Raw genomic sequence first — 27122 nt, forward strand, 5'->3', positions numbered from 1 at the left:
ATGGACCGAGAGCGACCTGTCGATCAGTACGTCTCTGCAACAGCGGTGTTCTTCATCCCCGTACTTCGCTGACCAGACCCTGCCAGTCACTCTCATTCCCCTTAGAGGACTGCATTGGTCTCCGTGGCAGTCCTGGAGCATCTGGCCAAAGTCAGCAGGAGTAAACTCCAGTTCTGTCAAGCAAAGGTTAAATATCTTGTTGTCATTTTTGGGAATGGCAGACTACAGCCGTCCGTGGATTTCAGATTATGCTCAAATCTCAACCTCTTCGAGATCTGACTAAATCTGCCGTTCAGAACAAAACTACTTTCCTGCAATGGTCAGACATTGCAGAAGAAGCATTGGTGTGTTGTATATTTGTATTAAGTTGTATATTATATATTTGTATTAAGTTGTATATTTGTATACTGTATTGTATTGTATTGTGTTGTATATTTGTATTAAGTTGTATATTTGTATACTGTATTGTATTGTATTGTGTTGTATATTTGTATTAAGTTGTATATTTGTATACTGTATTGTATTGTATTGTGTTGTATATTTTGTGTAAGCACACTGAGAGTCACCTTACCAAGTCAAATTCCTTGTTTGTGCAAACTTACTTGGCCAATTAAACCTGATCCTGATTCTGATTCTGATTCTGATTCTGATTAAAAACTGATTCAAGCACTAACCCGTACTGACTGGACTGTGTGCAGTTAAAATTACGCATTTGGTGGTATTTAAATATGTTTTCTTTATCTAATTAGTAATACAAGTTCTCGTTTAAAGAGTATGTCGGTTAAATACAATATTGTACGACTTTTTTGAAAATATATCCGCTTTTATTTTGAAGGCAGAGTGTGTATAATATCAAAAGTGATATTGTTGCTGGAAGACATCCGGTTACAACTTTCAAAAGAAAGGCGTGATTGTGAACATTAAAACGCATGCAATGAAACTTTAAAACCATACGCATGAAATCAAACGCTTATTTGAAAAGTCTACGGTTTTGTATGTTTCATCATAAATGTGATACCTGTGGATTGAAAATAAAATCAGTTGCCAATCACTATAGCGCTACATTGTCCTAACGTTACTTCCGGTGTTATTCTGCCTCTCTGTACGCACACTTGACGCAGCTGCTCGAGTTGGCCGTTTGTCGACGGATTTTGCGTAAATTACGTAACAAACAGCACGCACGCTCGGACCACGGAAGTGCACGCGAGTTACCATCTCGCCGGTGCTATAGCAGAATTTTTTAACATTGATACTCAGCGGACATTGCTTTGTTTTCTACCCGCTATAGTTTGAGGTTAGTACCGACACCCAAAGGCTTTCGTGTTGTGAACTTAACTCACATAGTTACATGTATCTTAACTGTTGTCTGTGAATGCCACAGTCTGTGAATGGGGGGGTAGAATTAACGTTACTGGGTGTGCAGTGAACATTTTGACATGAGGATGCCCCTCGTGTGCATTCTGTATTCTGCCTAATTCTCTCTTCTACAAACTCACAGATTCCTCCACCTGTAATGGAAAATGCCCGTACAGACACGTTCTTGATAACTGGGGGATGTGGCTATTTGGGTTATCGGTAAGAAGAATATCGTACTGTTTATTACTCATGTAAACGAAGTGAGGTTACACATTCACGGTCAGTTAACCCTCGGCAATGGGTTCAGTTGCCCTGGGCCGTAACGCTGCTTCGTGGCCACAAGGTGGCGATATCGCACCAGTTATCGCAGTTCGAATGGCTCTCTGCCTCCCACAGATCCACTGGCAGATTTAGAAGTAGAAATACATGCTTCATGGTCTTTTTATTCTGTTAAAATTCTGAGTTTCACGCAGAGATAAATTCATATTTAATAACCTCTTTCCCCCTGCAGCCTGGCATGCTCCCTGCACAGAAAAGGAGCCAAAATAATTCTGTTTGACACGGTCCCGCCGAAACAAGAAGCGCCGGAGGTCTTCACGTTTGTTCAAGGAGATATACGCGAGTATGCACAAGTCGAGGAGGCCATCGCTGGCGCGGACTGTGTATTCCACATCGCCTCCTATGGCATGTCCGGCAGAGAGCAGCTGGACCGCCACCTGATTGAGGCAGTGAATGTTCAGGGCACGGAGAACGTCCTGAGGGCCTGCGTGGAGCACGGAGTGTCCAGGCTGGTCTACACCAGCACCTTCAACGTGGTGTTCGGGGGCCAAGTGATAGAGAACGGGAATGAAAGCCTCCCTTATCTGCCTCTCCACCTTCACCCCGACCACTACTCCAGAACCAAGTCGCTGGCGGAGATGGCGGTGCTGAAAGCCGATGGCGCGGCACTACCGGACGGCTCCGGGGTGCTGAGATGCTGTGCGCTGCGTCCAGCCGGCATCTACGGGCCCGGTGAGCAGAGGCACCTGCCCAGGATAGTTGGCTACATAGAGAAGGGCATCTTCCGGTTTGTCTACGGTGACCCTGGCAGCCTGGTGGAATTCGTCCATGTGGACAACCTGGTGATGGCACACGAGCTCGCCGCAGAGGCGCTGACCCCGGAGAAGCAGCACCGCTCTGCTGGCCAGGCCTACTTTATCTCAGACGGAAGGCCTGTGAATAATTTTGAATTCTTCAGACCTCTGGTAGAGGGCTTGGGCTATCCTTTCCCCAAACTGTGCCTCCCTGTCTCGCTCATCTACTTTGTTGCCTTTCTCACGGAAATGATCCACCACCTCATCGGGCCCTTCTATAACTTCCAGCCGCTGCTGACACGCACAGAGGTGTATAAGACTGGCGTGACGCATTACTTCAGCATGGCCAAAGCCAAGGCGGAGCTCGGTTATGACCCCCGGGAGTACAACCTGGATGAGGTTGTCCAATGGTTCAGAAGCAGAGGCCACGGGAGAAAATGTCACACCTCCTCCCTCGGTCGCTTGCTACGAGACATCCTGTTTGTTTCCGCCTTTGTTGCTGTGGCTTTCTCTTTTCTTCCAGTCGTTGGTATGTGAGGAGCAGCTGAAGCAAAAATATAATTCTGATGTTTACCAAAACGCCATCGGCCCCTTATCAAGACTGGTTATGACAGTCTACAAAGTATACAAAGACACATTTTATTATTGAATCAGTACGGACTGGCAGGTGCTTTAGACATAAACACCTTTTTAAACTGGGACACCCATAACATGTCAACACAATCCTATAATCTCTGTACCTTACTGTCTTAATTTTGTATTCTACGGCTGTTGTCATTGTCGGACACCATATGCCAAATGCTACCTCTTTTTTTCCACAACAGTTGGCTTTTGAAAGAACACCTCTGGGGACAAGGACCTTTGATAACCTAATGCAGACATGTTTTTAGTGCTGTTGTTGTGGAATTTGAATCTAACAAAATTATGAAGAATGTTCTGACAACTGCAATGAATAAACTCTTCCTGGGAAAATGTGGTTTGTGTATTTTTTCTTTTACTGGATTCAAGGTTTAATTAAAAGTTGTTTTTTTACTAAAATTGATTAAGGCAGGTAAATAGTTTACATGTTTAAGGACCCTGGGCAAAGATTTGTTTTATAATGTCTACAGCATATCTACTGTAACTATAAATCACAATCCCACATTAATAATCCAGCCAAGTTAACCATTGGCCTCTATTTGTGGTCATGACGGACAAACTGTTTCTTTCCAGTTTGCATGTAGTTCACTTAAAATGATATATAACATGTTATGCAGACTAATATAAACTTTGAATACAACTTATTTATTTGATCAATTTACCCAATGAAATTATTTGATATTTTAGAACTTGCGTTAAAAAAAAACTACGTTTTGTTCCCAAGATAATATTCCTATAACAACCCATACATAGTCAGCTATGATCACTGGAAATTTACTATGTATATTTAGCTACCCGAAAAACCCTTTATTTTGATATTCTCGGACTAAAAAAAGTGGATTGAAAACCCGAGTTTTAAAATGCACTGCCCTCCAAAACACCAGCTCACTGCAGCTTATTCCTGGTGTAAAGGAGTCGGACCAGGTGAGGCGTGCTTTGTGTGGTATTTGAGTCTGCCTGGGATGAATGCAGACGTCCCCTTCTCTCTAAACTATTCTCTTTTCAGAGCCGGCAGCCCCTTGCTGAGTTGGTCGCAATCATTGTTTCTCTGCAGCATTAACCACATTCCAGAGAGGCGCAGCGCATCCTGTCTACATCCTCGCATTCCTCTAACGCGAACGAGTCCCCCGTGTAAAACGGCGTTTTATTCACATTGCCGCCTGCTTACTGAACCCAAATCGATGTACAACGGATATTTATCGCGTATCCGATTATCCGGCCTACTTTAATTCCCCGCATATCGACCGTGAGCCAAACTAGAGGGGAAACCAACCGGGAGAAATTCCTCCGCGCAGCGCGCCATTGACTGTAAAGACCTTTCAACTTAACAAAAACTGAAGTTGACAAACGTATCCCTGTCGGCAGGAACTGTGAGAAAGAGTTCGTTTTTTTTTTTTACTCCGCGAAGCGAGGCACGGCAGAGGAAGACGATGCGGCACACGGTGGAGGTTTCTGAGCACGTCGGAGGTTTTCTGTAAATGAGCGAGTGGCTGTACCGCGGCGGTTTTTTGTTTTGTTTTGATTTCCATGTGAAATGCAATTAGTGCTCCGCGGTGCTCGCTAGTTTGGCTCGCGCAGCGGAGCCCACTCTGAACTTGTTCCTCGCCTCGGGAGCAACAACATGGAGCACTACCAGGACGATTTGGGACTCCGGGCCAGCAAACTGATGGAGGACCTTTCCCTGTACGACGCGTACACAGACGGGATGTACAACGCGAGGAGAGACCTGGTGATTAACCCCGATTTGGACTTTTCCGCTCCGGCGGTAGCGGAGCACCAGAGCAAGCCGGTGAACGGCACGTCTGCGCTCCACCAACAGCATCACACCGTGGAGAATTTCACGCCTGGGAATAAAGTGTACAACGCGGCTCCGGTGCGCCCCGTGAACTGCAACCGGACCGTCCCCGTGGATTACTGTGCCCCACAAAGAGACGCCGCGTACGCCGAGGAGGGCTGCTGCACCAAATCCGAGGTGGCTCTGCCGTGCTACACGGGCGCCTCCGAGAGGCACAGGAGATACTCGCTGGAGGTGCAGGGCCACAGGTACAGCACCGGCTCCGCCTTCGACGGCGTGCCTCTCAACAAGCCGGCGGCGCTGCCCGGCAACAGGTGCAACAGCGTCTGCATCACCGGCAGCAGCCACCACGACGGGAGGTACAACGCCACCAGTCCCCGGTCCAGCTTGGCGTCGTCCCTGTCCTCGCAAGAGCAGAGCAAGCATGCCAGCCCGAGGTCGAGCATCAGCAGCCCGCGCGCCAGTCTGGTGGTACCGGGTCAGGACCGGTACTCGAGTCCCAGGTCTAGTTTGGTGCACTGCGAGGGCACCGGCGTCCTCAGCGCCAGATCCAGCTATGCAAGCACCGCCAGCGACACGAGCAAGCACTCCAGCCCCCGGGCCAGCCTCAACAGCTGCGACTGCTGCAGCAAGCCCAGCAGCAACCGCACCAGCGGCATCAGCATGGGCTACGACCAGAGGCACACCAGCCCCAGGTCGAGCACGGCCAGCCAGTACTCCTTCACCACCAGCCCGAGATCCAGCTACTCCGATTCTCGGTACGGGCCCGTGGTCAACCACGATCTGGAGGGGGCGATTCTACACGCAGCGCCGCTGGCGAGCCCGCGCTCGAGCATCTGCAGCCAGGATGGGAGCGCAAGACCGGGGACCGCCGCGAACTGCGTGGTGAGTCCGCGGTCCAGCATCTCCAGCCACAGCTCCAGAAGTTCCCGCAGCTCCAGGGGGTCTATGAGCACCTACCCGGATCTGCAGCTGCCCTCGCCGAGGTCATCAATGCTGGGCAGCAGTTTACACGAGGACACGCTGCTGCAGGAGTTCGGGGACTCCAACGGGATCCCGACTCGCATCCACCTCCAGGGGCTCTCGGCGGTGCCAGAGCCCCAGCAGCAGTCTGCCCACGCGGGGGGGACCGTGGAGATGGCCGCGGGGTTGCCATCGTCATTTAGTTACGGGGTGTGCTCAAAGACGGCTTCATCAAGCCAGAGGTTTAAGATCCCTTACCAGGTGACCCCCAGCCGAGAGAGTGGACCAAGCCAGGCGGAGAGGCGGCTGGAGGCACTCACCTTGGAGCTGGAAAAGGAGTTAGAGATGCACATGAAAAAGGAATACTTTGGTAGGTAATATTAATTGCATTGGGTTTAAAAAAAGAACTTAAGACTAGCAAGTATATTGGACACAACATCAGAACATGTAGGCAAACAACTGTGTTACTGTTTCTAGCAGAGGGAAATCACTTTGACCCAACATTAATGATCTACAAGCATCCCCTTATCAGTATTTTGTGTAGGTTGAGAGTTCGGGTTCTGAGCCTGAAAGTTAAGAAAATCAAAGGTGCATGGGTCAGTTCCCCAATGTGTGTGTGTGTGTGTGTGTACCAAAGTCTTGAATCATCTAAGGGGATTCAGGAAGACGGGTGTCTTAAGTGGTCATTTGATTGGGATTCTGAATGTCATCATGAAACGGGGCCTGATAAAGGAAATGAACTTGCCCACCCCCCCCAATACACACACACACACACACACACACACACACACACACTCACACACCCTCACTGGTATCGGGTCAGCTCCCTACAATGTTGCTTCCAAAGAGAAACCCTGCTGTGGGTTTTGGTCATCTACAGACGGAGCCCGTCTAGAATCCAAAACAGTGACAGTTTTCAGCCGACAAGAGCAACGTTTTTAGAACAGGGAAAACTCTCCATGGCAACCATTGAACACATAATAGTACGAGCAGCATGATATGTTTAATTTACTCTGTATTACAGCACAGTTGAGTGCTCACTGAAATTTGGAATTCAAAGAAATAGATGTGTGTGTAGAGGTTATTTATAGGTTTGTGTTCTCTTCAAAATCCATTTGCAACCTGCTAAAGCTACATTACCACTAAAGGCTCCCTCTGTGGCAGATAAGAGTGGCATTGCAGGGCAATACTAATTTCTGTCTTGGCAGGGCCAACATTTGCGGAGCGCTGCACCTCGCTGAATGGGACCTTCTGTTCAGCCAGAGCAGGCCCCCTTCGGTCATTGTGGGTTCTGGATGTGTTGGAAATGCCCCATAATATCCTCTGATGGATAGATTGTGGTCAGTCATTTGGGGTTTGTTTGTTTAGTTTATTTTGTGTGTGCCCGATTTCAAGAATTGAACATCGCGGCACATTTTTGGGACTCAGGACTGTGGGGCCAGATATATTTTGGTTCCACAGCAATAACGGAGCCACCGAAAGCCCGCTGAGAAAGTTGCTGTCCACCTTTTTGAATTAGCAGCAAAGACAAATGGCTGCAGCCAGAGAACAGTGGAGTGTTTTATAGCCGGTGCACTTGCTCAGAGTGAGGCAGAGACGGCTGTTCATTTGTTCCAGAGAGGCAGGTGAGAGCAGGAGGATTGGAGACAGGGGGGAAGAAATGAGGAAGACAGCGAGAGGGGGGGGGGGGGAGAGAGAAAGAGAGAGCGGGAGCGATAATGGAGAGAGAAAAAGGAGGGAGAGAAAGAGAGAGAAGAATGCAGTCAGACGCTCTGAGCCCAATAGAGACAGCTCTGTTTCCGTAGCGACTGGAGAAATTGACTGCCGGAGCCTTTTTTTTTTTTTGTGGGAAGGGGAAGGGGGGGCAGCACTGCCTGCCAGTGTCCCACACTGTGTCCCACACTGGCAGGCTCTGCCGGACGGCCCTTGTGTGGCCTGTGTTTGTTGTGGTGGAGAAGGAGCTGTGAATCAACAGCTGGCCCGATACAGGCCTGCAATTGAAGCAGTGGAGGGATGCACCCTACCCCTCCCCTCCTCCCCACCACCAACACACCACCCAGCCCTGACTCCCCCATGAAGCCCTTCATTAACCAGCCGGTGGGGAGTCGGGCAACACCAGACACTTGGCACACGATCTTGGCTGGCGGGCCAGACATAGTTGGTGGGGGTCAAGTCTGATCACCTGCCCAGAATTATAATGGCAGTAGTCATGCAACAGGCCTGACTGACGGCACTCAAGCCCGCCCTCTGTATTTACTGTCCATGCACAAATGGCAGCTTACGTGAGATTAGATTCTTGATTTCTTTAGAGTCTCACTCTACGTTTTTAAGCTTTCAAGTGAAGACCTCTGTTCTGAAATGATGGCGTAATCTCCAGGCTTTTATGCTTTGAACGCTATCTGCTTCCCTTTTTTCCCCCGTGGTTCCGTATTGCAAATTTTTGGAAGTAAAAATACTGCACTCTTTCACATTGCGGTATAGGTGTGATTTGGGTAAACAGGTAGTTATCAAATCAAATGCCAGCTCCAGAATCCCCCAACTGACTACAACAATACCCACAGAGCACCAGGCTCTAAATATGAAATGACTCACCGTAGGCATGATGGGACGTTAATTGCTTTGTTCTTATTGAGGTCTGCACCTGTGAGTGCTTTTGCTTTCAATACACACAGTGCATCACAGCTCTCTCCTGTTCCATCTTTTGTATGCTACATTGTCTGTTTATACCGTTTGTTGTGGTGCTGTTGGGGCCCACGTTGTGATTTATCACACTGGATCCTGATTATTTTTGTGCTTGACAGATGCAGACAGATGCACAAAGCTGATCTTGTGTGTAGTACACTGAATCACTCCAGTAAGACATGCAGCAGTTTTACTTTATTACTTTATTCTGCGAGCACGTCTCTCAGAAATAACATTAAATGTATTTAGTATTTTTTAAATACGCATAATGACTCATCTCCTGCTTTCATTTTTATCTCCAGACGTGTGTGTGTGTGTGTGTGTGTGTGTGCATCCAGTGATGCCGGTTTATTTTTGACCCCAGTTGAATGCACAACATCCTGTCCTTGCCACATGAACATGTTATGAAATGGGCACATGAGGGACTCGGCATCCTGTTTTCTATGAATGTGAAAAGTGTTTCTCGAATCCCCCCCCCCCCAACTGTCCTTGTGAACCGCAGCTCGTAACAACCTAGTCTGTCTTGCCAACACACGGTATGGTGCATAGATCTGAAGAATCTCCAATATAGACCAGCGGGGATAACGTAATGGAGGTAAATTAATATGGCTTTATAAATAAATCATTCTTCTTCTTTTTAGTTTAGCCGTTGGGTAGAGAATCAAAGCCAAAGAGCCATGTCTTTGAATGCATGGCCATAGATTTCCTTCTGTGGGAAAGAAATTAAAAATGTAGCTGCCAAAATCTCTCTCTCTCTCTCTCTCTCTCTCTAAAGCTCGATAATTGGGCGAAAGAGTAGACACACAATGACATTTAAGGGGTAAGAACACACACTCCTGCTGAGTTGTGTCGTTGTGCTTGCAGTGACTTCAGACAGATGTGTATCTGGAGTCAGCCGTGCCTGGTGGGTCGATGGCCACACTGCTGTCGCTCGCGTCGCACACTGTGATCCGAGTCAGCATTAGTCACACAAAAAGACCACATCTCACCACATGCAATCACCGGTACGGTTCATAACCTGTGGAGTATGAGATGACATCCAGAGGAGCTGGTCCGTGTCGTCCATTGTTGTTATTGCAAATATGCAGAAGAGGAAGTATGCTGGAAAAAAGATGCAGGAAAACGTCTTAATGAACAAAGCCTGCATGATGGCCTGGCATCTCCAGTTAAATACTCACTCAGGTTTATTCTGCCATATTTATATATTATATTATAAAACCATAATAACAGGCTGTTAATCAGTAATAAGTTCATTATAAATGAGCTGTATTGTCAACATTGGGTTGAGCGTGAGGTACGATTGGAGAAGTTATTGTGTTATACAAAACGGATCATTGTAACGTTTCAGAGTGGTTGTGCTGCAGAAAATGAAGTTATGTTTAATATAAGAAGGGCGTTGAGAGAGGAATGCCTCATGAACAATTGGTGACTGCTATCTGATCACTGTGCAGGGTGTGTAATTCACTCCGGGCAAATGTTCAGTATGTGGATGTTTTTCTTGTAAAAAACAAACAACAACAACAAAAAAACGCTTCAAGAGGGCATTTTTATTTACAGTCATGGTCTCATTGAGTCTATACAAAGGTTTCCTATTCAAAAAGTGGCCTTATGGCCCCGTGAGCACCAGAGATGAATAAGAAACCTATGCTGAACTAGACGCAGCCAGGAGGCAAATCAGGAATCCCAGAATTTCAAAGAAATTATGTGCAACAGTAAATGCTATTCATTATCGACAACTATGGTGAGCTGGCTTCCCTGGCAGATTGGGTGAATGCTTCCACTTCAACCGCCTTTGGCCGTGGGCTGATGAATCCGATGTGTTTATCAGGAGGAACACTTACTTTTACCGTCTGTGAGATTTCACAGAGAAGTTTTCTCGTCTTTGAAGAGGGAGTTCATGGAGGTAAAAACCAAAAATGTTCCAGCACACATACATATGCCTGTGTTTCCTTCTACTTACCATCAGTGACTTTCAATTTTGGAGAAATTACTCGGCCAGTCGTGCTTATTTCAAGTTTATCTTTGAGTGCCTGAGTGAAGTGGTGAGTTCAGGTTCCACCCGGAAATGCCAATATTTGACTTTGATTCAGATTAATTCATATGTGTACACACTTGAGGTTTAAAAGGGAAGACGTGTAACCTTTGGGTGTCCTTTATCTGTTTCCTACAATGCCACAGATTGCACTGGTGCTGTTATGAAAGGGAAAAGATTGCGTCAGACAGCCAGATAATTCTACGATGTACGTCCCCGAAAGTGTGTCCTTGCTCCCCAATCCTTCCTGAGTTATGTATTTATTTCTTAGATAAATCGTTGTAATAATTTGTCCGTGTGAGGGTGGCGGGAGGAACTCCCTCTTGGGATCTTGTGTCCTGTAGGCACTGTGACCCTGGACTCACCCCTCCTAGGCTTTGACCCTGCCCTCCCTGAGGAATGTGACCCCAGTGGAGGTCGTCTTGTGTCGTTAGTCTGCTGCTGCATCCAAATAGTTTAAAGCCACTGTTTTAAAAAAAATAATTCTATCCCCCTATCTCATTTCTTCACTAAAGGTCACACTACTCTTGTGTACCTGTGGCTAGCTGGGCATTTCCTCCCAGGGTTGGTCCGTTTGTACAACGTTTCAATTCTACATCTTAAGTTTGAACAGTTTTGGTTATTTTATATGAAATACGTTCACACTGGTCTGAAGTGGGCGGGCTCTCTACTTCTGTGCACAAATCACAGTTGGCAACATTGAAATCATAATCTGATTTCAGTCGGCGGGGCTGTGTATGTTGTCAGCACTGCCTGTCAAATCTGATCAAACACGCCCCTGATGACGCTGATGAGCTGAGATGATTTTTGACTGGTTATGAATAATAACTATTAATGCTATTTTTCTTTTTATAGAGAAATACTTAATGTTACCAATGTGTTTTCATTATGATCTTTTTGTTGTTGTTATATTTAAAGACAACTTTACTAACTTTATTGGTGACTTTTGAAAAACTTTAATTGTGTTTCTAAAATCCTGTTTGCAACCCCAAACATAGTGGAGGAGTCCAGGGGGAAGGGGAGACGCACAACACCATCCTCATCTGTAAAGCATCTTAAACAGAGTCCAGTTGTACCACTGTACATTTATACACAGGGACATGTTTTATATAACAGGTTCAATAAAGATGGACCCCCAGCAATGAGGAATATACTTTTAGAAGTCCATTCAGGGGCGGTGCCGTTTCTCCAGCACATCACTGACCCTGCATGCTCCTGGCAACAAAGAAAAGCTCACAAAGTCGTTGGAGCTCCTCGTTCCTGGCCGGCCCTTCCTGACAATCCCCTCACATCCTCTCGGCGCATTCGAACACAATCACAAGCTCGACATGATGTAATGCATAGAAATGATGCTGGGAAGTGGATATTTTTCAGAAATATTACTCGTGAGTTAATAATCCCAAACTGAAATGTTCATAAAACGGGTTAAATTGCGTCTGGATTGATTCACCAGGAGTTTTTTTTTTTCCACGTCGGATGCTCTGGTTGCATACAAGCTCAGGATGCATAACATGGGCTAACCGACCACGTGTCTCTTAACAGGTATCTGTGTCAAATGTGGGAAAGGTGTGTATGGAGCCAGCCAAGCCTGCCAGGCCATGGGGAACCTGTATCACACAAACTGCTTCACCTGCTGCTCCTGTGGTAAGTAAAACCTCCAGTCGGTTTAGTGGAATATCATCATCAGCATCATCACGTCTGCCTTTTGTGGACGCCACGGTGTCATTTATTTGGTCAATAATCGCTCTAAGTTCCCAAAATGCTTTTACGGTACGTATTCGGGAAGGATATTGTTGCTATGCATTCAGTGAGTTATCCTGTGGGCAACAACCTGCAGGCTGTTTCTTCTTTTGAGCTTGTATTGGTTTACATCTTTGGTGCAAATTAAAAGTATGCAGAATTAGCTGTTAGCAGTACTTGTCTGCAATGTTCTGGAGTTATAAGGAGCGCCTTTTCGCACTTGATTCTAAGCTGTGTGTGTGTGTGTGTGTGTGTGTGTGTGTGTGTGTGTGTGTGTGTGTGTGTGTGTGTGTGTGTGTGTGTGTAGACTGAGATGTGACACGGAGAAGGAGTGTTTTGTTGTGCAAATTGAACAATTGGGCACCATTGGTGTTTTAAAGCACCTTTTTTAATGGTCTCCATGAGCTGTGTGTCATAACAGCTGCTGCAACTTCTGTCCGCCTGGAGAAAGCAGGCCACACTACTGCACCCACCTCCCTTGTTTCATCTTAACCAGTGTCCTTGCCTCTCATCTCTCCCTCCATGCAACCCCCTGCGACTCTCCTGTCCACATCCTTGATCTCACCTACAGAGCTCTGATTCTCCGGTTGCCTCAAACAGACAGACAGGGAAAGCAGCCATATTTGAATCAGAGATGCAGACCATGATTTGAGGTTTGGCTCCTCGGGTTGAGGGTTGGTTTGCCACTTTATGCCTTTGTTCTCTGCAGGTGAATGGAGACGAGTGATGTTGGTTTACACCATAGAAACATCCCACGTCAACAACAGTTGTTCTCAGTAACCACAGACGGTGCTGATGCTTCATCTTCGGCTTCCTGGATCCCCACAGATTTCTGTGTTCTTTATTATACAAGCTCGCTCTAAGCCTCAGCTGCTGCTGGCTCTGCTGAAAAATCATCATTAGTACCTCCAGCTTTCTGTCAGAGGTGGTGCTATGGCCAGGAATCAAAACATCTGCTGCCTCAAAAAAGAAGAAGCTAATAATGCCGCAAAGAAATAGAAAAGCATGTGTGTGCGTGTGTGTGTGTGTGTGTGTGTGTCTGTGTGTGTGTGTGTGTGTGTGTGAGACGCCCCTGCCACCCGACTCCAGCCCTCCTCTCCTGTTTCCCGGGAAACAAGAGGAAGATGTCGGGGGAAAGCTTTTTAGCCAGGTTGCTTCCATTCATATGTGTACTATACATGGACACTGATCCTCCGCCCCACCCCCTCCGACCCTGGAAGAACTGCCTATAATTTACATGTAACCAAAGCCACATACTTTCCGATTTATTGTGTGTCTGAAGAAAGAGGGGCCAGATGCTGAGTGTCCAGTTGCTGATGTTGTGGGGTTTTGCCGTGGAAAGGTAGCCTCTGACCCTGAGTCTGATCCTGATTGTGTTTTAGGGCTGTGTTAGAGTCGCTCGCTGCTTCCAGTGATCAAATGAAACAAAGACTCAGGTCTTTACAACCAACATATTTGTGAGATAACCAGATAGATTCCCCTGAAGACTGAAAAAACTCTCGGAAAATGACTGGATGTGCGTTTCATTTTGGCTCCTGAGGGAATTATTGTGGCGTTTGCTGGAGGGGTGGGTGGGGGCTGACAAGTTTGTGAGCTCGACACCGTCGTCCTTGACAGCTCATCCTGCCTCTCGAGTTGGTTTATCGGCAACGTAAACTCTGCGATGCATCATTTGACCTCATGTGAATGGGAAATGTTTTCTTTTTAGCAGTGTTGTGAAGGCCTCCTGAGAAGTTTAGTTTCAAAGTGCCTGCACTTGTCATAACACAAGCCAGTGATTTAACAGGAGCTGCGTTCTTGTGTGGCTGTTTGTTTTTTGGTTTCTCTCTCTTCTTCTTCCTTTTTTTTCTCTTGAGTAGGGTCCTCACGGAGTCTGGAGCTCCAGAGTGAGGCCGAGTTTGCTGAGACATTGCTCGCTGGTAGCCTTGGGCTTTGTTTAACCATGCATAATTGAGCCCTCCTCTTGGCTTACTCCCATGGTTGCACCCTTTTTTCATGAAATGGCCAAGAATGCAAACTACCCCCCTCCACTTCAGCCGGCCTTCCCTGGAGGACCTCAATCAGACACAAAGTGTACCAGACCTGCTTATCAGAGGGGGCAGGCCGGGCATGGGCTCACGTTAAACTGCAGATGCACGGAGAAGTGCGTGCACACACACGTGCATACTTTTTTTTTGGGGGGGGGGGGTTAGTCAGTTCAGTTTGGATTTTCCCTCTCTGTCAAGAATGACATTAAATGTCTATCTTCATCTTTTGTACACCGTACGAGCACATGTTCTATGCATAATGTTCTCACGGCTATAATTGTGCCACGTAAACAACGCCTTTTCATCCACCCTGCAGCTTAATTGTCGCAGGACGAGTTGCACTTTTATATTATGCCACCAAATATATATTTGTTCTCACAAAAAACACATTTTAACTGGAGTGAACACAGATTCCCGCGTGAATGTGAAAAAGGAAAAAACACGCTGCTTCGGGCTGGATGAGCAGACTGTCCGCCGCAGGGCCGGTGACTCATCTGTGTGTTACTGTAACTCAAACGGCCTCTGAAATAACTGGCAGGAGAAGAGAGCTGAAGGGCTTGAATTTCTCAAATCATTCACCGCCACCAGTTGCACCTGCCAGGCAGCGGAAATCGGAAAAGCGGGGAAAAAAAGGAAACGTTGGTTTCTTTGTCGTTTTATTCCTGGGGATCATACAGCATGTGTACTACACGCACACTGAGGCAATAATAAAGACTGTGGAAGCTGTCATATAAACCACATTGGTTATTCAAGTCAGTAGCTTGTTGGATACAAACAGGCGTTCTCATTAGCAGCCAGCCGCTGAGCCGACAGCTAACAAGCGTGCAGCTGTATTTCATTTTTGACCCCCTCGATTTAACCTTTGTGGTCTGGTTGGAGTCGCACAGTTGAGATCCTCCTTTTTCTTTTAATGAACAGCGGGCAGACTGGATGCTGCGAGGCATTCTGCACCGAGGACCATCATGGCGTCATTAACACGTTACGACATCGCCCTCAATTTGAGCCGCAGCCAAATATTATTTATTGTCACCACCGATTTTTTTTTTAAAAAGAAAAAGAAAAAAAAAGTAGATTTACTCAAATATGTGTCTCTTAGCAAGAGGCCAAAACAATTAGAAGTGTTGTTGTTGTTCGTTGGCAGATGTGCGTGGGCAGAAGTCGGCCAGGTTTGTTCATTTAGCACAACTCATCGTTACTCCTCGATAATATCCTTTGGAAATATCCTGCTGTACTATCGGCTGCAGTACCAAACTGTCACTTTCAGCACGATATGGAGTGTTGACAATAGGAGTTCAAAGTTTGAACGCATTAAGATGCAGACATTTCACAGCTGAATCTGTCTCCAAATACCAAAAGCACTCAGCACATATTGAGAATATAACTGCATCATGGGCTGGAGGATATTATTAACTGTTTGTCCCGTTGACACACACACACACACACACCCCTCTTCTCCACATCTCTTTATTCAGCATGTAGACATGTTGGCCCCTGCCGTTTCCCCGAGCTGTTCCTCTACAGCTGTACTTCAGAGCTGTCTGTCATTGCTGGAGTGTTTCTTTTGGTTTTTTAGTATTACCTTGGATGGCTCAAGGGGTGTGTCAGCAGTTACTTGATGTGTTATAAATTCCAGTGGAGAACTGCGTCATTCACGGCTGATGGTGGTTTGCCCCTAGACAGACCAGAGCTGTGGTCTCTCTGCCCGAGACGGAGCGATGCATCCCGCCGCCAAGAGCAAGAGAAATGTCGCTCTGTTTATTGTAGGTGTCAAAGTGCAACACTAGTAGTGTTAACAACAACTTTATTGTCAAACCAATGAAACTGATCGCACAGCCAGAATCATATGTGTGATTTATTGTCGGTCTTCGGAGGCCAGCGTCTACTTTAAGCCACTTGGTGCCCAAAAGGTGTCCTGTGTTCAGCTCCAGAGATTCAGTGAACCCGCCTGCTTCGTTGCTCTGTGTTGAGCTCTTTTTCTTTTTCTTTCTTTAAAGTACTGGTTTGTCCAAGCAGAGATTACAATTATAACCCTGAGAGTTACGAAAACGACAACATTATTTCAGGTTGAGATGCGCGTTGCTTTAAAAACAATAAGAGCATGCCATGCATTTCACAAAGAGGAATAGTTATCTCATGTTGAGACACAACAGCAGCCATATGACCAATAGGAAGTTGACACATACTTCTACATGGAATGTGACCCGATGTGACCTACTTTGTTGAGCAGCATTTGCACATTTTTGATGTTTCAAAGTGAACAATTGCTCGATTAGACCTCGTCTGAAGACACTGTGGGCTAGAGTGACATCCGTCTGACCCTCTGATTATTTGTGTTGCACTGAGGCTGCATGAAAAGAAATCCAGTCACCGTCACACATATTAACGGTCTGGAAGCCCGACCTTGGCCAGAACCGTCATTATTACTACGGTGCCTAAAACATTTGATTGAGAGAAGTCGTTGGTGGCCTTTTGGGATAAAGTGATGCAAGGGAGCCCATAGGTCAGGCCAAGCAAGTCCCACTTTTTTGGGGGAAACCAACACATTCACTAGTCTTGACTTAACAGGGATAAAAGAACCTATAACCTACATCCCTCTGTGGACACCACTAAATGTTGCTGGTTCATTCGTGGAAACCAGTGCCTTCCACTTTCTTATGCGTGAGATGGTTCATCACGACTTCTATACCATGAAGAACTTCAGCCGAATAACATCGATGCAACGCTGCCACATCAGTCCCCTTTTACCGGACCGGCATTCGTTTCCAAGGCAACACCATTAATCATAATGGATGCATTAGTAAAATGAACTCTGATTCTTAACTGAACAGAAATTACAAGCAACTGCTTCAAGGAGCGCAGAGGTCAGAGCTATAACTGTGAGCAGCTCGAGCGAGAAGAGTCATAATTATGTCATTATTAATCGTGTTGCGGTTAAGTTACCTTTCATAGGGTTCATACATTTCTTTTTTTTAAGGTCAGGTTTTTACAGCATGGACGTTTTTGGCTATGTAAAACCTGTACTTCTATAATATATATTCCTATCGATAGGAAAAATAAGAATTCTATCTTGATGAGGCTCTGATCTTACGTTCATAAAGGTTACATTTTGATCTTGCATTGTGAAGTTCCGTTTTTATTGCATCCATTACCATTTAGTGTTAAAGAGGTCTCGGATGTAGTAGTAACTTGTAATCGGAGCTGCCGCTTCTATCACTTGTAGCGCTGTGAGGAGGTTTGGGCTCTCGGCAGCGCTGTCTGCTGACAAAAGGCCAGAGGGAGAAAGGGGGAGAGAGTTCCTCCCCCCCCTTTACTCGGCGGCGAGGGAAGCGGGCAGAGAGCGGGTGTTGGAGAGGTGTGGGGGGTTGAATGGGACCAGCTAGTGACCTCAGGCAGAAAGAATGTCCCCGTTTGCTCAGTCGGCCCGCTCCCCTAGCAGCGCTCCACACAGTCATCAGCGCTGGGGCCTTTGTGTTCACCTTCCAGACCCCAAAACTCCAGAGCAGAGGCCACAGACGAGCACACAGCAACATCTCGCAGCCCCCGCTGCTGCACTGTTCGCCATAATCTCACTGTTCCTGCAAGTTTAGCCTCTGCAACGTCTCGGCTTTGAAGACCGTGTCTCTCAAGAGTTGCTTCACATGGAGTTCTTCCTCAGTCCCCCTTTTTTCTCCTCTTTGCCTCCACGCTACCAAAATGCTAATTGCTCCTCAGTCTCAAAGTCTTAAAAGTCTCACCTATTGTGTGGACGGCATTCCTCGGCTGCTGCGGCCATTTATGTGGGTGTTAATGTATTGCCATCTCCCAGCATTGTGACACGGGGTTTGTGTGTGAAATACAGCTATTGCATACATTTTCAGTGTTTAAAAAGAGGGAAAGGGGGGGCCCCCATCTTTCCCATTCTGGGACACCCATAAAATCAGTGGAGGCTCGGGACGACAATTAAATCTGACTAATCCAGCAGATTTATGAGATCCGTGCGCTTCGTCTGCCAGGCTCGGGTGAAGTCATCGCGCTGCCAGAGAGACACCGCTGCTGTTAAATGAATTTGAAAGGGCGAGCTGTGAGGGGTGCATGGCAGGGGGCTGCAGAAGCCAGCCCCACAGCAGAATTTCCTTTTAGGTTGGATTCAGACTTGGATTCTGATGAATGAAGACTCACCCAGAGGAATTCCGCCCTCGCACTCGGAGCTAGAAGCTCAGTGTGCTGAACCTGGTCCCGCTGGGGCGTGGGCATGTTTCTGTGGACGTGTTTGCACGGTGCAGGGCTGCAACTGTTGATGGGATGCGTAGTGTCTGAGACCACCAAAGGGAAGCTTCAAAGTAGCTTCATCAGTCTGAGCAGCCGCCAAGCCGATGGTAGCAGCAATAGTTTGGTCGTGTATCTTGAGGAATGACCAAAACGTAAAACCAAATTTGATACCTTTTGAGTGTGCTATTCAATTAAAAGCTTGGGCTCGATGCGTGTGTCAACGTTAGGGACATCCTCCCTCCAGCCTGCTATTGTTGGTCTGTCTGTGAACGGGGTACAATGGCGGGATAAGGGAGGAGGACAGATTTTTTTTGGGGGGGGGGGGGGGGGGGGGGTTTTGAAAGCAGCCTGCTGTATTGATTGTGAATGGAATCCTGTTGGGATCAACGCTCAAAGTAATTAAACGGAGACACAGGCAGGATGTCGATTTCCTTCGGCCGGACATCTGCTCTGCACCAACCTTCTGTTGTAAAGTGTAGAGATTAAGAAAGAGGCATACAGTATAACGTGTATCACAAATAGTTTCAAAATGCCATTCGGAGTGTTTAGTCTGACATAATCTATTCATCTCTGTGTGCCTTTTTTATATGCAGCTAATTCAGCTTGTTCTTTTTTGGACTCTCCGGCTCTCCGTCCCATTTAAAAGTGAGCGTTGTCAAGATGGCTTGCTATTGGCCAACGGAGCAAATCTACAGTTTAAAGTTCGCCAAAGCATGAATGGGGCTGTCCACATACTTTATTCCATGCATCTGCAGCAGCAAATTGGCTAAAGTCTTCTTGAATATGTAGATTTCACAGTTATTTTTCTTTGTTTTCAGGACGGAGGCTGCGAGGGAAAGCCTTCTACAACGTCAACGGGAAGGTCTACTGTGAGGAGGATTTCCTGGTGAGTCACCCGTGTGTTCACGATTATTGATTTAGTTCTGTGATGATCAGCTGCTAGCACCGTATCATGGCCTCACGGTGGGGTGACAGACGGCTGGGCGGAGCAGAGAGCGAGGGATTAGGATCTCGGGCTACATTTCTGCAGATCTCCAGAGGAAACGGACATGGCAGCAGTAATTAGGAGTTCAGCACCACCCTTCCAATTCACACTAATGTCCCCCAAATTTCCCCAAGGAGCTCAATTACCCGACGAGCTGCTCCTCAGCGCCTACAATTAAGAGAGGACGACGACAGCTGTAGCTCTCGGGCTCCTGGTCCATCTGCTTCAGGTTAACAGGGCAGCTTTCATGGAAACGCTGTGATGATACATTTAATGTCCATTAACGTTTGTTAGCTGTATGTGATGCTGTTATTAAGACCAAGGGCCATAAAATGTGTCGGGGATTGATTTCCAAACATAGAGGAAGGAGCTTACAAAAGGCGCCTGTGACATAAATGTTGAAATACCACTTTAGGATCCCAAAAAACTCACAACAATGTCAGTACTTCCCGTTTATAGGCAGCTTCCCCTTACAGTTTAACTTGCTAATCTGTTGGGGAAATACTAAAATTCCTGTTTTGCCCCTCGCAACCACTGCCCGTCAGTGACAAACTGATGCTTGAAGTCAGATAACGGGATGAGACTAATCTTCCTCCGCCTCCCCGATAGAGTTAAGACTCGACTAGTCTGGCTCGTCACCCCCCGGGGGTGTCTCGAGGGTGGCATGGTGGATCTGGAGTGGAGATGTCAGGGCAGGGGGCTGCCTGCCCATTACCACCTCCCACCTTCACCTGGTAGCCACATCTCCTCTACATCTACACACCCCTCCCTCCCCCTCGAGTCATCAGGTCACGACCCTGAGGGGGTTGTGAGATGCAGATGGTCATTATCCTCCAGCGCTGTGGGTTTAAGGGAAAGGAGCTACTGATGTGACGTGGGGTGTTTCGTTTTCCTCCGAGGCACTTCACACCCAGTTGGTCTAGTGGAATGCTCACTGGCCAACCAAAACATGGCAATTCCCAAATGTGCATGCATTTAACTGTGTGAAATATAATGGAGGTCGAAAAAAACCAGCAGTAAAATAAAGATTAAAAAAACAAATTTGGTGAGACGCCACCGGTCACAGCTATCTGACCAACATGTCAGCTGAGAGACAAAAGGATTTTGAAGGAAATGCTTTTCACGCTCTCTTAAAGAGCGCAGCAGCACCCTCTATAGATGAGTCCTGGACTGAAACAAGGTCATGCACCAGGTGTGAAGCTGGCCCACTGATAGCATGGCCAACATACAATTCCCTAAAAATGTACTGGTGACGATATTAAGCCCTGTGTCTTGTCTTGCAGTATTCTGGTTTCCAGCAGACGGCCGAGAAGTGTTTCGTGTGTGGTCACCTCATCATGGAGATGGTAGGAGCTCTTATCTCACATAGCATGTAGAGCGTGAACACATGTATAATATTTCAAACCTTCCCAGCAATGTTACTACGGTATTATTCTTGGTTTCTCAAAACCTTGAGCCTTATTTACTACAAAGCCCCGCTGAGTTATGAAATATCTGTGACGGCAGCCCATCATGTGTTACTTGGCCTCACTCCCAAGTCTTACCCTCATCTCGTGTGCGTGTGTGCGTGTGTGTGTGTGTGTGTGTGTTTTCTGTTTTTGTGTGTGTGTGTGTGTGTGTGTTTTCTGTTTGTGTGGGTGTCTAGATCCTCCAGGCGCTGGGCAAGTCCTACCATCCTGGCTGTTTCCGCTGCGTGGTGTGTAAAGAGAGTCTAGATGGAGTGCCTTTCACCGTGGACGTTGACAACAACATCTACTGTGTCAAGGACTACCACACGTAAGGAGAGCAGCTCTGTGCTCTGCACCCGGTTAAGATGGGAAAACAGCGTCACAGAATACCGGGCACAAAAAGTAACATTTGGAAATGGCAGTTTGTCACCATCTGTATCATTCACTGTGAGGGCTGCAAGATATCGGTGCACTGTGAGAGCTTGATGAAGAGACGACATCTATGGAGAACGCTTTTGTAAAGAATGTCATAATAAACACATTGATTGGATAGATATTAATGGTAAGCGAAGGGTGGGTTGCCGTCATTGCCGCAGACCCCTGACCCACTGTGGACACCCCGTTCCTCCCCACACAGGCAGGCGAGGTGTGCTGTAAAGCTCAAGGAGCTGCGAGCCACCTTCACCATGAGCCTTTTCAAGACGATCTAGAGCCAGTTGGGGTGGGTGGGTGGGGGTGAAAACGAGAACCGTGCTAGTTTTCCTTTTGTGTCACGCAGCAGAATAATTATAGACAATAAGAATGTGAACTGGAGACATTTTCAAGTCTGTAATTGTTGTTCTCTCCTCCATGACAGGGTGTTTGCTCCCAAGTGTGCCTCCTGCAACCAGCCCATCCTCCCAGCCCAGGTAAGCCTTATCTCAAATCAGTTGGAACACATCCTACATATCTGTTGGGTTTGTCATCCCGAAGTAGTATACTGACCCAACGCTATCTATGAAGACGCATGCTGGCGCTGCAGAGATCAAACCTGAGAGCTGCTGGTTAACTTTAATGAGACACTAGAGGCTGACCGTGTGTTTGTGCCACCAGGGCTCTGAGGAAACCATCCGGGTCGTTTCTATGGACAAGGACTACCATGTGCAGTGTTACCACTGTGAGGTGAGATGCTCCTCCTGTCTGCACTCTGTCCTCACACACACACACACACACACACACACGTATATGAGTAAGAGCAGTCGGCCGAGCATGTGATTTGAGCATTACACATTCACACCCCCGATGGTGCACGGCTGCGTTCATGTTCACAGACACAATGAACCTGGATGACAGCAGCAAATAGTGGGACTAGACTAGACTCCAGACTTGTTTTAATGCCACCGCTACGGTCGTTGTGAATGAATCACACACACACACAGACACACACAGACACACACAGACGGATACCAGCCCAAGGTTACAGCTCAACATTGTGACTCATTGACGAAGCACATTCCAGTGCTGAGCCCTGAACTCAGCTGGGGACTTGTTGCTCAAACCAGACTTGTGAAATCCCAGTCATCGCGCAACTGAACTCCGTCAGACGGTTTGCAGTTCAAGTGTGACAGAAGGGGTTTAGTGAAACAAACACATATTTCGCTCCACTGCAGTGATTCAGCATTTCTTTCTGAACTGTAAATACTGAATTGATAAGGACGGATAAGACAGATGCCTCTGACTGGCTGACATCCCGCTTCGATCGGAGCGTTATGTAAGCAGCGGGTAATGATTCGGCCGAGTTGTGGAGAGGGGGACTCGTGGACAGAGGAAGGGCAAAGTCCAGAGCTGAATCATCCTGGAGATTGTACATTTATTACATATCGGAAAGAAAATCTTTTTCCGATTCTGTAACACCGGAGGTGCCTACAAGAATGTATTATTTCTTTTGTAAACATTTTTCAAGGAGACAGCAATACTGATTCCCACATGCGTTAAACTCATTTATAATACATGGATTTTCAGCTGCCTTTCCCTCCAGCATGCTCAGGGTCAAACACTCAGCCTCATTCCTGTCTGATGTGTACAGAACCCCCCACAGGTTCAATGTATATATTCATAAATGTATGGAATCTTGTGTGTGCCAACACTCACATTAAAAGGAAATACGGAAAGAATACACAAGACAGGCACCCGTTTGGGAGAAGCACTAGACTGGATCCTTTCAGAATTCAGGATCTGAATACGGGCTCCGGGCTCAGCACCCTCTCGCGCTAGGAAGCATCCAGTGAAACAGCCGCACGACTGAAGTCACAATGTCGATGCGTCACTCCGTCCGGATGTGTGCCACGACGGTAAATGTGGCAATTCAGCAGACGTAAGCTCGATGGAAGAGTTCAGTGTTTCGGTAAGAATGTTAATTCACTCGCGCTCTGCCAGATTTAGCTCGGCACAAAGACTGGAAACGGGGAGAGACAACTGGAAGATATGACGGTTATCGAGCTCATTGAGTAGATTTAGCATCAACAAAGCACACACGCGTTTAGTTATTGATTGTCTTCTTGGTGTTTGCTCACGTCTTTACTCCACTCTCTTAGGACTGTGGCCTCCAGCTAAACGACGAAGAGGGCCACCGCTGTTATCCACTCGAAGGCCACCTGCTCTGCCACGGCTGCCACATCCACCGGCTCCAGTCGCAGGTCCCTGCCCACCTGCCCCCCAGCTACCCCCTCCATGTCACGGAGCTGTGAGGGGGAGGAGGGCGGGCAGCAACCGTAGCCCTGCCTCCCAGGTGATCCGAGACACCAGCAGCAGGGAAATAAAAAAAAGTCCTGCACCCCCTCCAGCAGCTCCAGGGAAGTCTCTGTGCGCCCCCTGTCCTCAACTGGACGACCAGGCCGTGGACTGACGCACTCTGTGCAGCTCCCACCACAAGCCCTGCTGTCACATGACGGGGCTGGGAGAAAGGGAAAAAAAGGGTTCCCCTTCCTTCTTCATCTGCGGTCCTTTCCTCCCCCCTTCCCCTTGGGTGCCTAACCCTGAAAGCCAACGCCGCGGCTCTCCCAGAGGCCCCCACTGACGTCACGCGGCATGACCCCAACGCATTCATCAAAGAGAGGGCGCTTTGGACTGGAGGAGAGGACGCAAACTCCCCTCTCTCTCTCTCTCTCTCTCTCTCTCTCTCTCTCTCTCTCTCTGTGCTTTTCACCCCCTTTCTTTTTTTATTTCCATGTTTTTCATTCCTGCGCTCTGACTGAAGCGGATCACCGCAGTGAATTCTGCAGTGCTGTCACGACAGAGAGCTCCTTTGATGTCGGCGTCATGAGGCCGGGGAGCGAGCGACTACATTCCCAGTGCTGGCTGGACGGGACAGACCCCAGGGCGGGCACGCTGTGTCTTCAGAGCGGGCTCTCTCTCTCCGTGCAACTTCTAACACAGAATTGGAGTCCTGCTAAAGGCTATGCAAAGGGCACCCAGCATCACGAGACAGGGCCGTGAGAAAGAAATAAACTGTTAGCTCATCGCTCGTCACCCTGCAGCACCCCGAAATAACAGATGCACCGTAGCACCACAAGAAATAACCGACTGACATTCCACTTAGAAGTCTTAGACAAGACCTCAAGAGATTCACAAGCAGTGTCTTAATTAATGATTATATTATGACGGAAAAAAGAAAATTGTAGATGCACATAGAATGTCTTTTTATATATGAATATATATTTTGCAACCGTTTTCCACATAAGATCATAGATGTAGATTCTCTCTCTTTTTTCTTTTTTTTTCATTGCTGCACCTGCGATGGAAATTAGAGGTGAAACGCAGTCGGAAGCCTCCTGAAGATTTTGTGTCTGTGTCATTTCTCCTCCAGGACACGGAGCCTCTTCGTGTGTCTCTCACTGGGTCACAGATCCACTGGCTTTGTAGGATCAAACAGTATCCGCCTTCAATTATTAATTTCCACTTTGAGTACCAAATGACCTAAAGTAAAAGTACCCAAATCAAGTTTTTGGCAACACATTTATCCCTTTTTAAACTTTGCATATGCCCCTTTTTTTCTGACAACTGTAAACGGCTGTAACACACACACTAACAGTCAGACATTTCTGCATACCTTAACTTCACGTTAAACATTGCATTGATTGTGTGTAATTCCATGTATTCTTCTACCTAATTCCCAGAAAATGTGACAATGCATTTGTGGACCCTTTTTAGACTTTTCAGACCTTCTGTCGAGGGTGGCGGTACTTTGACAAATTGTCACACAGAGCTCGAGGATTAAGATTTAAACCTAATCCTAAAATCTGAGCGTTTAGCTAGAAATGGGTCTTTAAATGCTGAGATTTAGGCCTTGTGGTTCAACACTCGGCGGCCGGCATAGAAACTAAATCTCAGCTCAGGACAGAAAAAAACACAAACTATGAAAAGCCATTTAGGAACTTTGATTGGAAAGGACGTGGCCAAACTGTATGTTAAAAATATAATATAAGGACAAAAGTTAAAACGTGTTTTCTGACATTGTCTGCATGCATCTGGTACTCGAAGAGGAATACAACTCATTGAATGGTTTATTTGCAAAATTACTTTTGCCCGACACTGTTTCCTGGAAAGTTTTCCAGACAGTGTTCATTGGTTTATGAGCATTGAGAACACAGTGCGTTACTACAAGGATGCCTCAAGACGGAACGTGTGTGTGTGTGTGTGTGTGTGTGTGTGTGTGTGTGTGTGTGTGTGTGTGTGTGTGTGTGTATGCGTGTGTGTGTGTGTGTGTGTGGGGCTCCGGTTTAAACGCCAGGCAGTCTGCTGTCGTGTTGTGGGAGGACGTCCCTGAAAACCCGGAGCTGCTGGTCCCACCCGCCTTTTTCCGGGACTCCGCCCCATGTTTCCCTTGCTGGTTGTTTGTGTGTGTGTGTGTGTGTGCGTGCCTGTGTGTGTAAACCAAAAACACTGAGCTAAGGTAGTGCAGGAAAAAATAGTCCCACCCGCCTCACTTTGTTACCGTCATCGAGTTGTTGTTTTTTTTGGGGGGGGGGATTGAGGAAACTGTGCGATACTATTGCACTGAGCAAAAGGTAGATAATCCCCAATTATGTGTGCGGATTTCAAATATCAGCATTGTGTGAATCTGTGTGTGTGTGTGTGTGTGTGTGCGCGCGTGCTAGTGGCAGGGCCATGGCACACGCACATCACTGTTTGCAGGGCAGCGCCGCCACCACCACAAAGACCTGCTCCCTCTCTGTTAGTGATGTTATACCTCCCTCCAGATGTTTGAGTCTAATTCTTGGTGTTTGTTTGAGCATCTGTCCAGCGCCGTGTCGCCGTTGTGTTCCAGTGGCTGGTATGTCATCCCTCTGACGTTTAGCAATCTCCACCCGTCTGGTTCTCACACTAGAATAAAACAACCGCCAAGCATTATGTGCCAACACTGGTCGCTAAATCATACTGCATTACTGTACAAGCAGGTCTGAATAAATACTACTGAATGTGTCAAAGACAGAGACTGAAGGCAGCGGTCCCCACGAGCAGAAAGTGCTTTCTAATGTAACCTGATGTAATGAGATTCATTCAATGTAATAATGATTAGTGTTGTATATTTGTAAAAGCAGAAATGAAAAGGACTGCGTATGTGAGACATTCCCAGTGTCATTTGATGAACCTCAATTTTGTTTGATGGTTCTGGTCAAGTAGTGTGTGCTATACTTTAAGAATGAGGCTTTTTCTGTTTGTTTTCCCTCGTCTGCACATTATCAGCCCCCAAGAAATCCGAGTGTATCCCCTTTTAAAGAGAATTAATTCACCCTTTTAAAAAGTACTACTTGAGTTTCTATTGCATAGCACACATCTAGTTACCCCTGTACATAAAGAGGCTAGTTTTGTATTTTATTTTTCTGTCAAACAAAGTCACTTGGAAAGAGAAGCCTCCTTCTTCTCTTACTGGTAGTTCCAACAAGCACATCTGTCACACATCTTTTGTATCTCTAAGTGTTTTTGATTACCTAGATGGTTCATAAAAAAAGGAAACTAGATCTATTTATCTAAACATGGAAAAAAGTCTAAAGTTATTTAATGTATTAAAAATCGGGACGTATCATTTAACTGTAGATGACATAATCTGCTTTTTCAATAAAGTGGTTTTGTAGCTAACTGCAAAACAATTGTCT

General features: G+C 46.8%; 2 protein-coding genes across 2 annotated transcripts; both read left to right on the forward strand.

Moving 5' to 3' along the window:
- Positions 1–1123: 1123 nt before the first annotated feature.
- On the forward strand, positions 1124–3389 carry sdr42e1 (short chain dehydrogenase/reductase family 42E, member 1). The gene is made up of 3 exons (XM_034525540.1): positions 1124–1294; positions 1499–1575; positions 1868–3389. The coding sequence occupies exons 2-3, from the start codon at positions 1514–1516 to the stop codon at positions 2964–2966; spliced, it is 1161 nt and encodes a 386-aa protein (XP_034381431.1). The 5' UTR covers positions 1124–1294; positions 1499–1513; the 3' UTR covers positions 2967–3389.
- Positions 3390–4148: 759 nt separating this feature from the next.
- wtip (WT1 interacting protein) lies at positions 4149–27113 on the forward strand. The gene is made up of 8 exons (XM_034529319.1): positions 4149–6196; positions 12083–12184; positions 19374–19441; positions 20824–20886; positions 21186–21316; positions 21845–21896; positions 22081–22149; positions 23562–27113. The coding sequence occupies exons 1-8, from the start codon at positions 4690–4692 to the stop codon at positions 23712–23714; spliced, it is 2145 nt and encodes a 714-aa protein (XP_034385210.1). The 5' UTR covers positions 4149–4689; the 3' UTR covers positions 23715–27113.
- Positions 27114–27122: the final 9 nt, after the last annotated feature.

The sequence above is a fragment of the Cyclopterus lumpus genome, chromosome 3 (genome assembly GCF_009769545.1).
Source record: "Cyclopterus lumpus isolate fCycLum1 chromosome 3, fCycLum1.pri, whole genome shotgun sequence".
Classification (NCBI taxonomy): domain Eukaryota; kingdom Metazoa; phylum Chordata; class Actinopteri; order Perciformes; family Cyclopteridae; genus Cyclopterus; species Cyclopterus lumpus.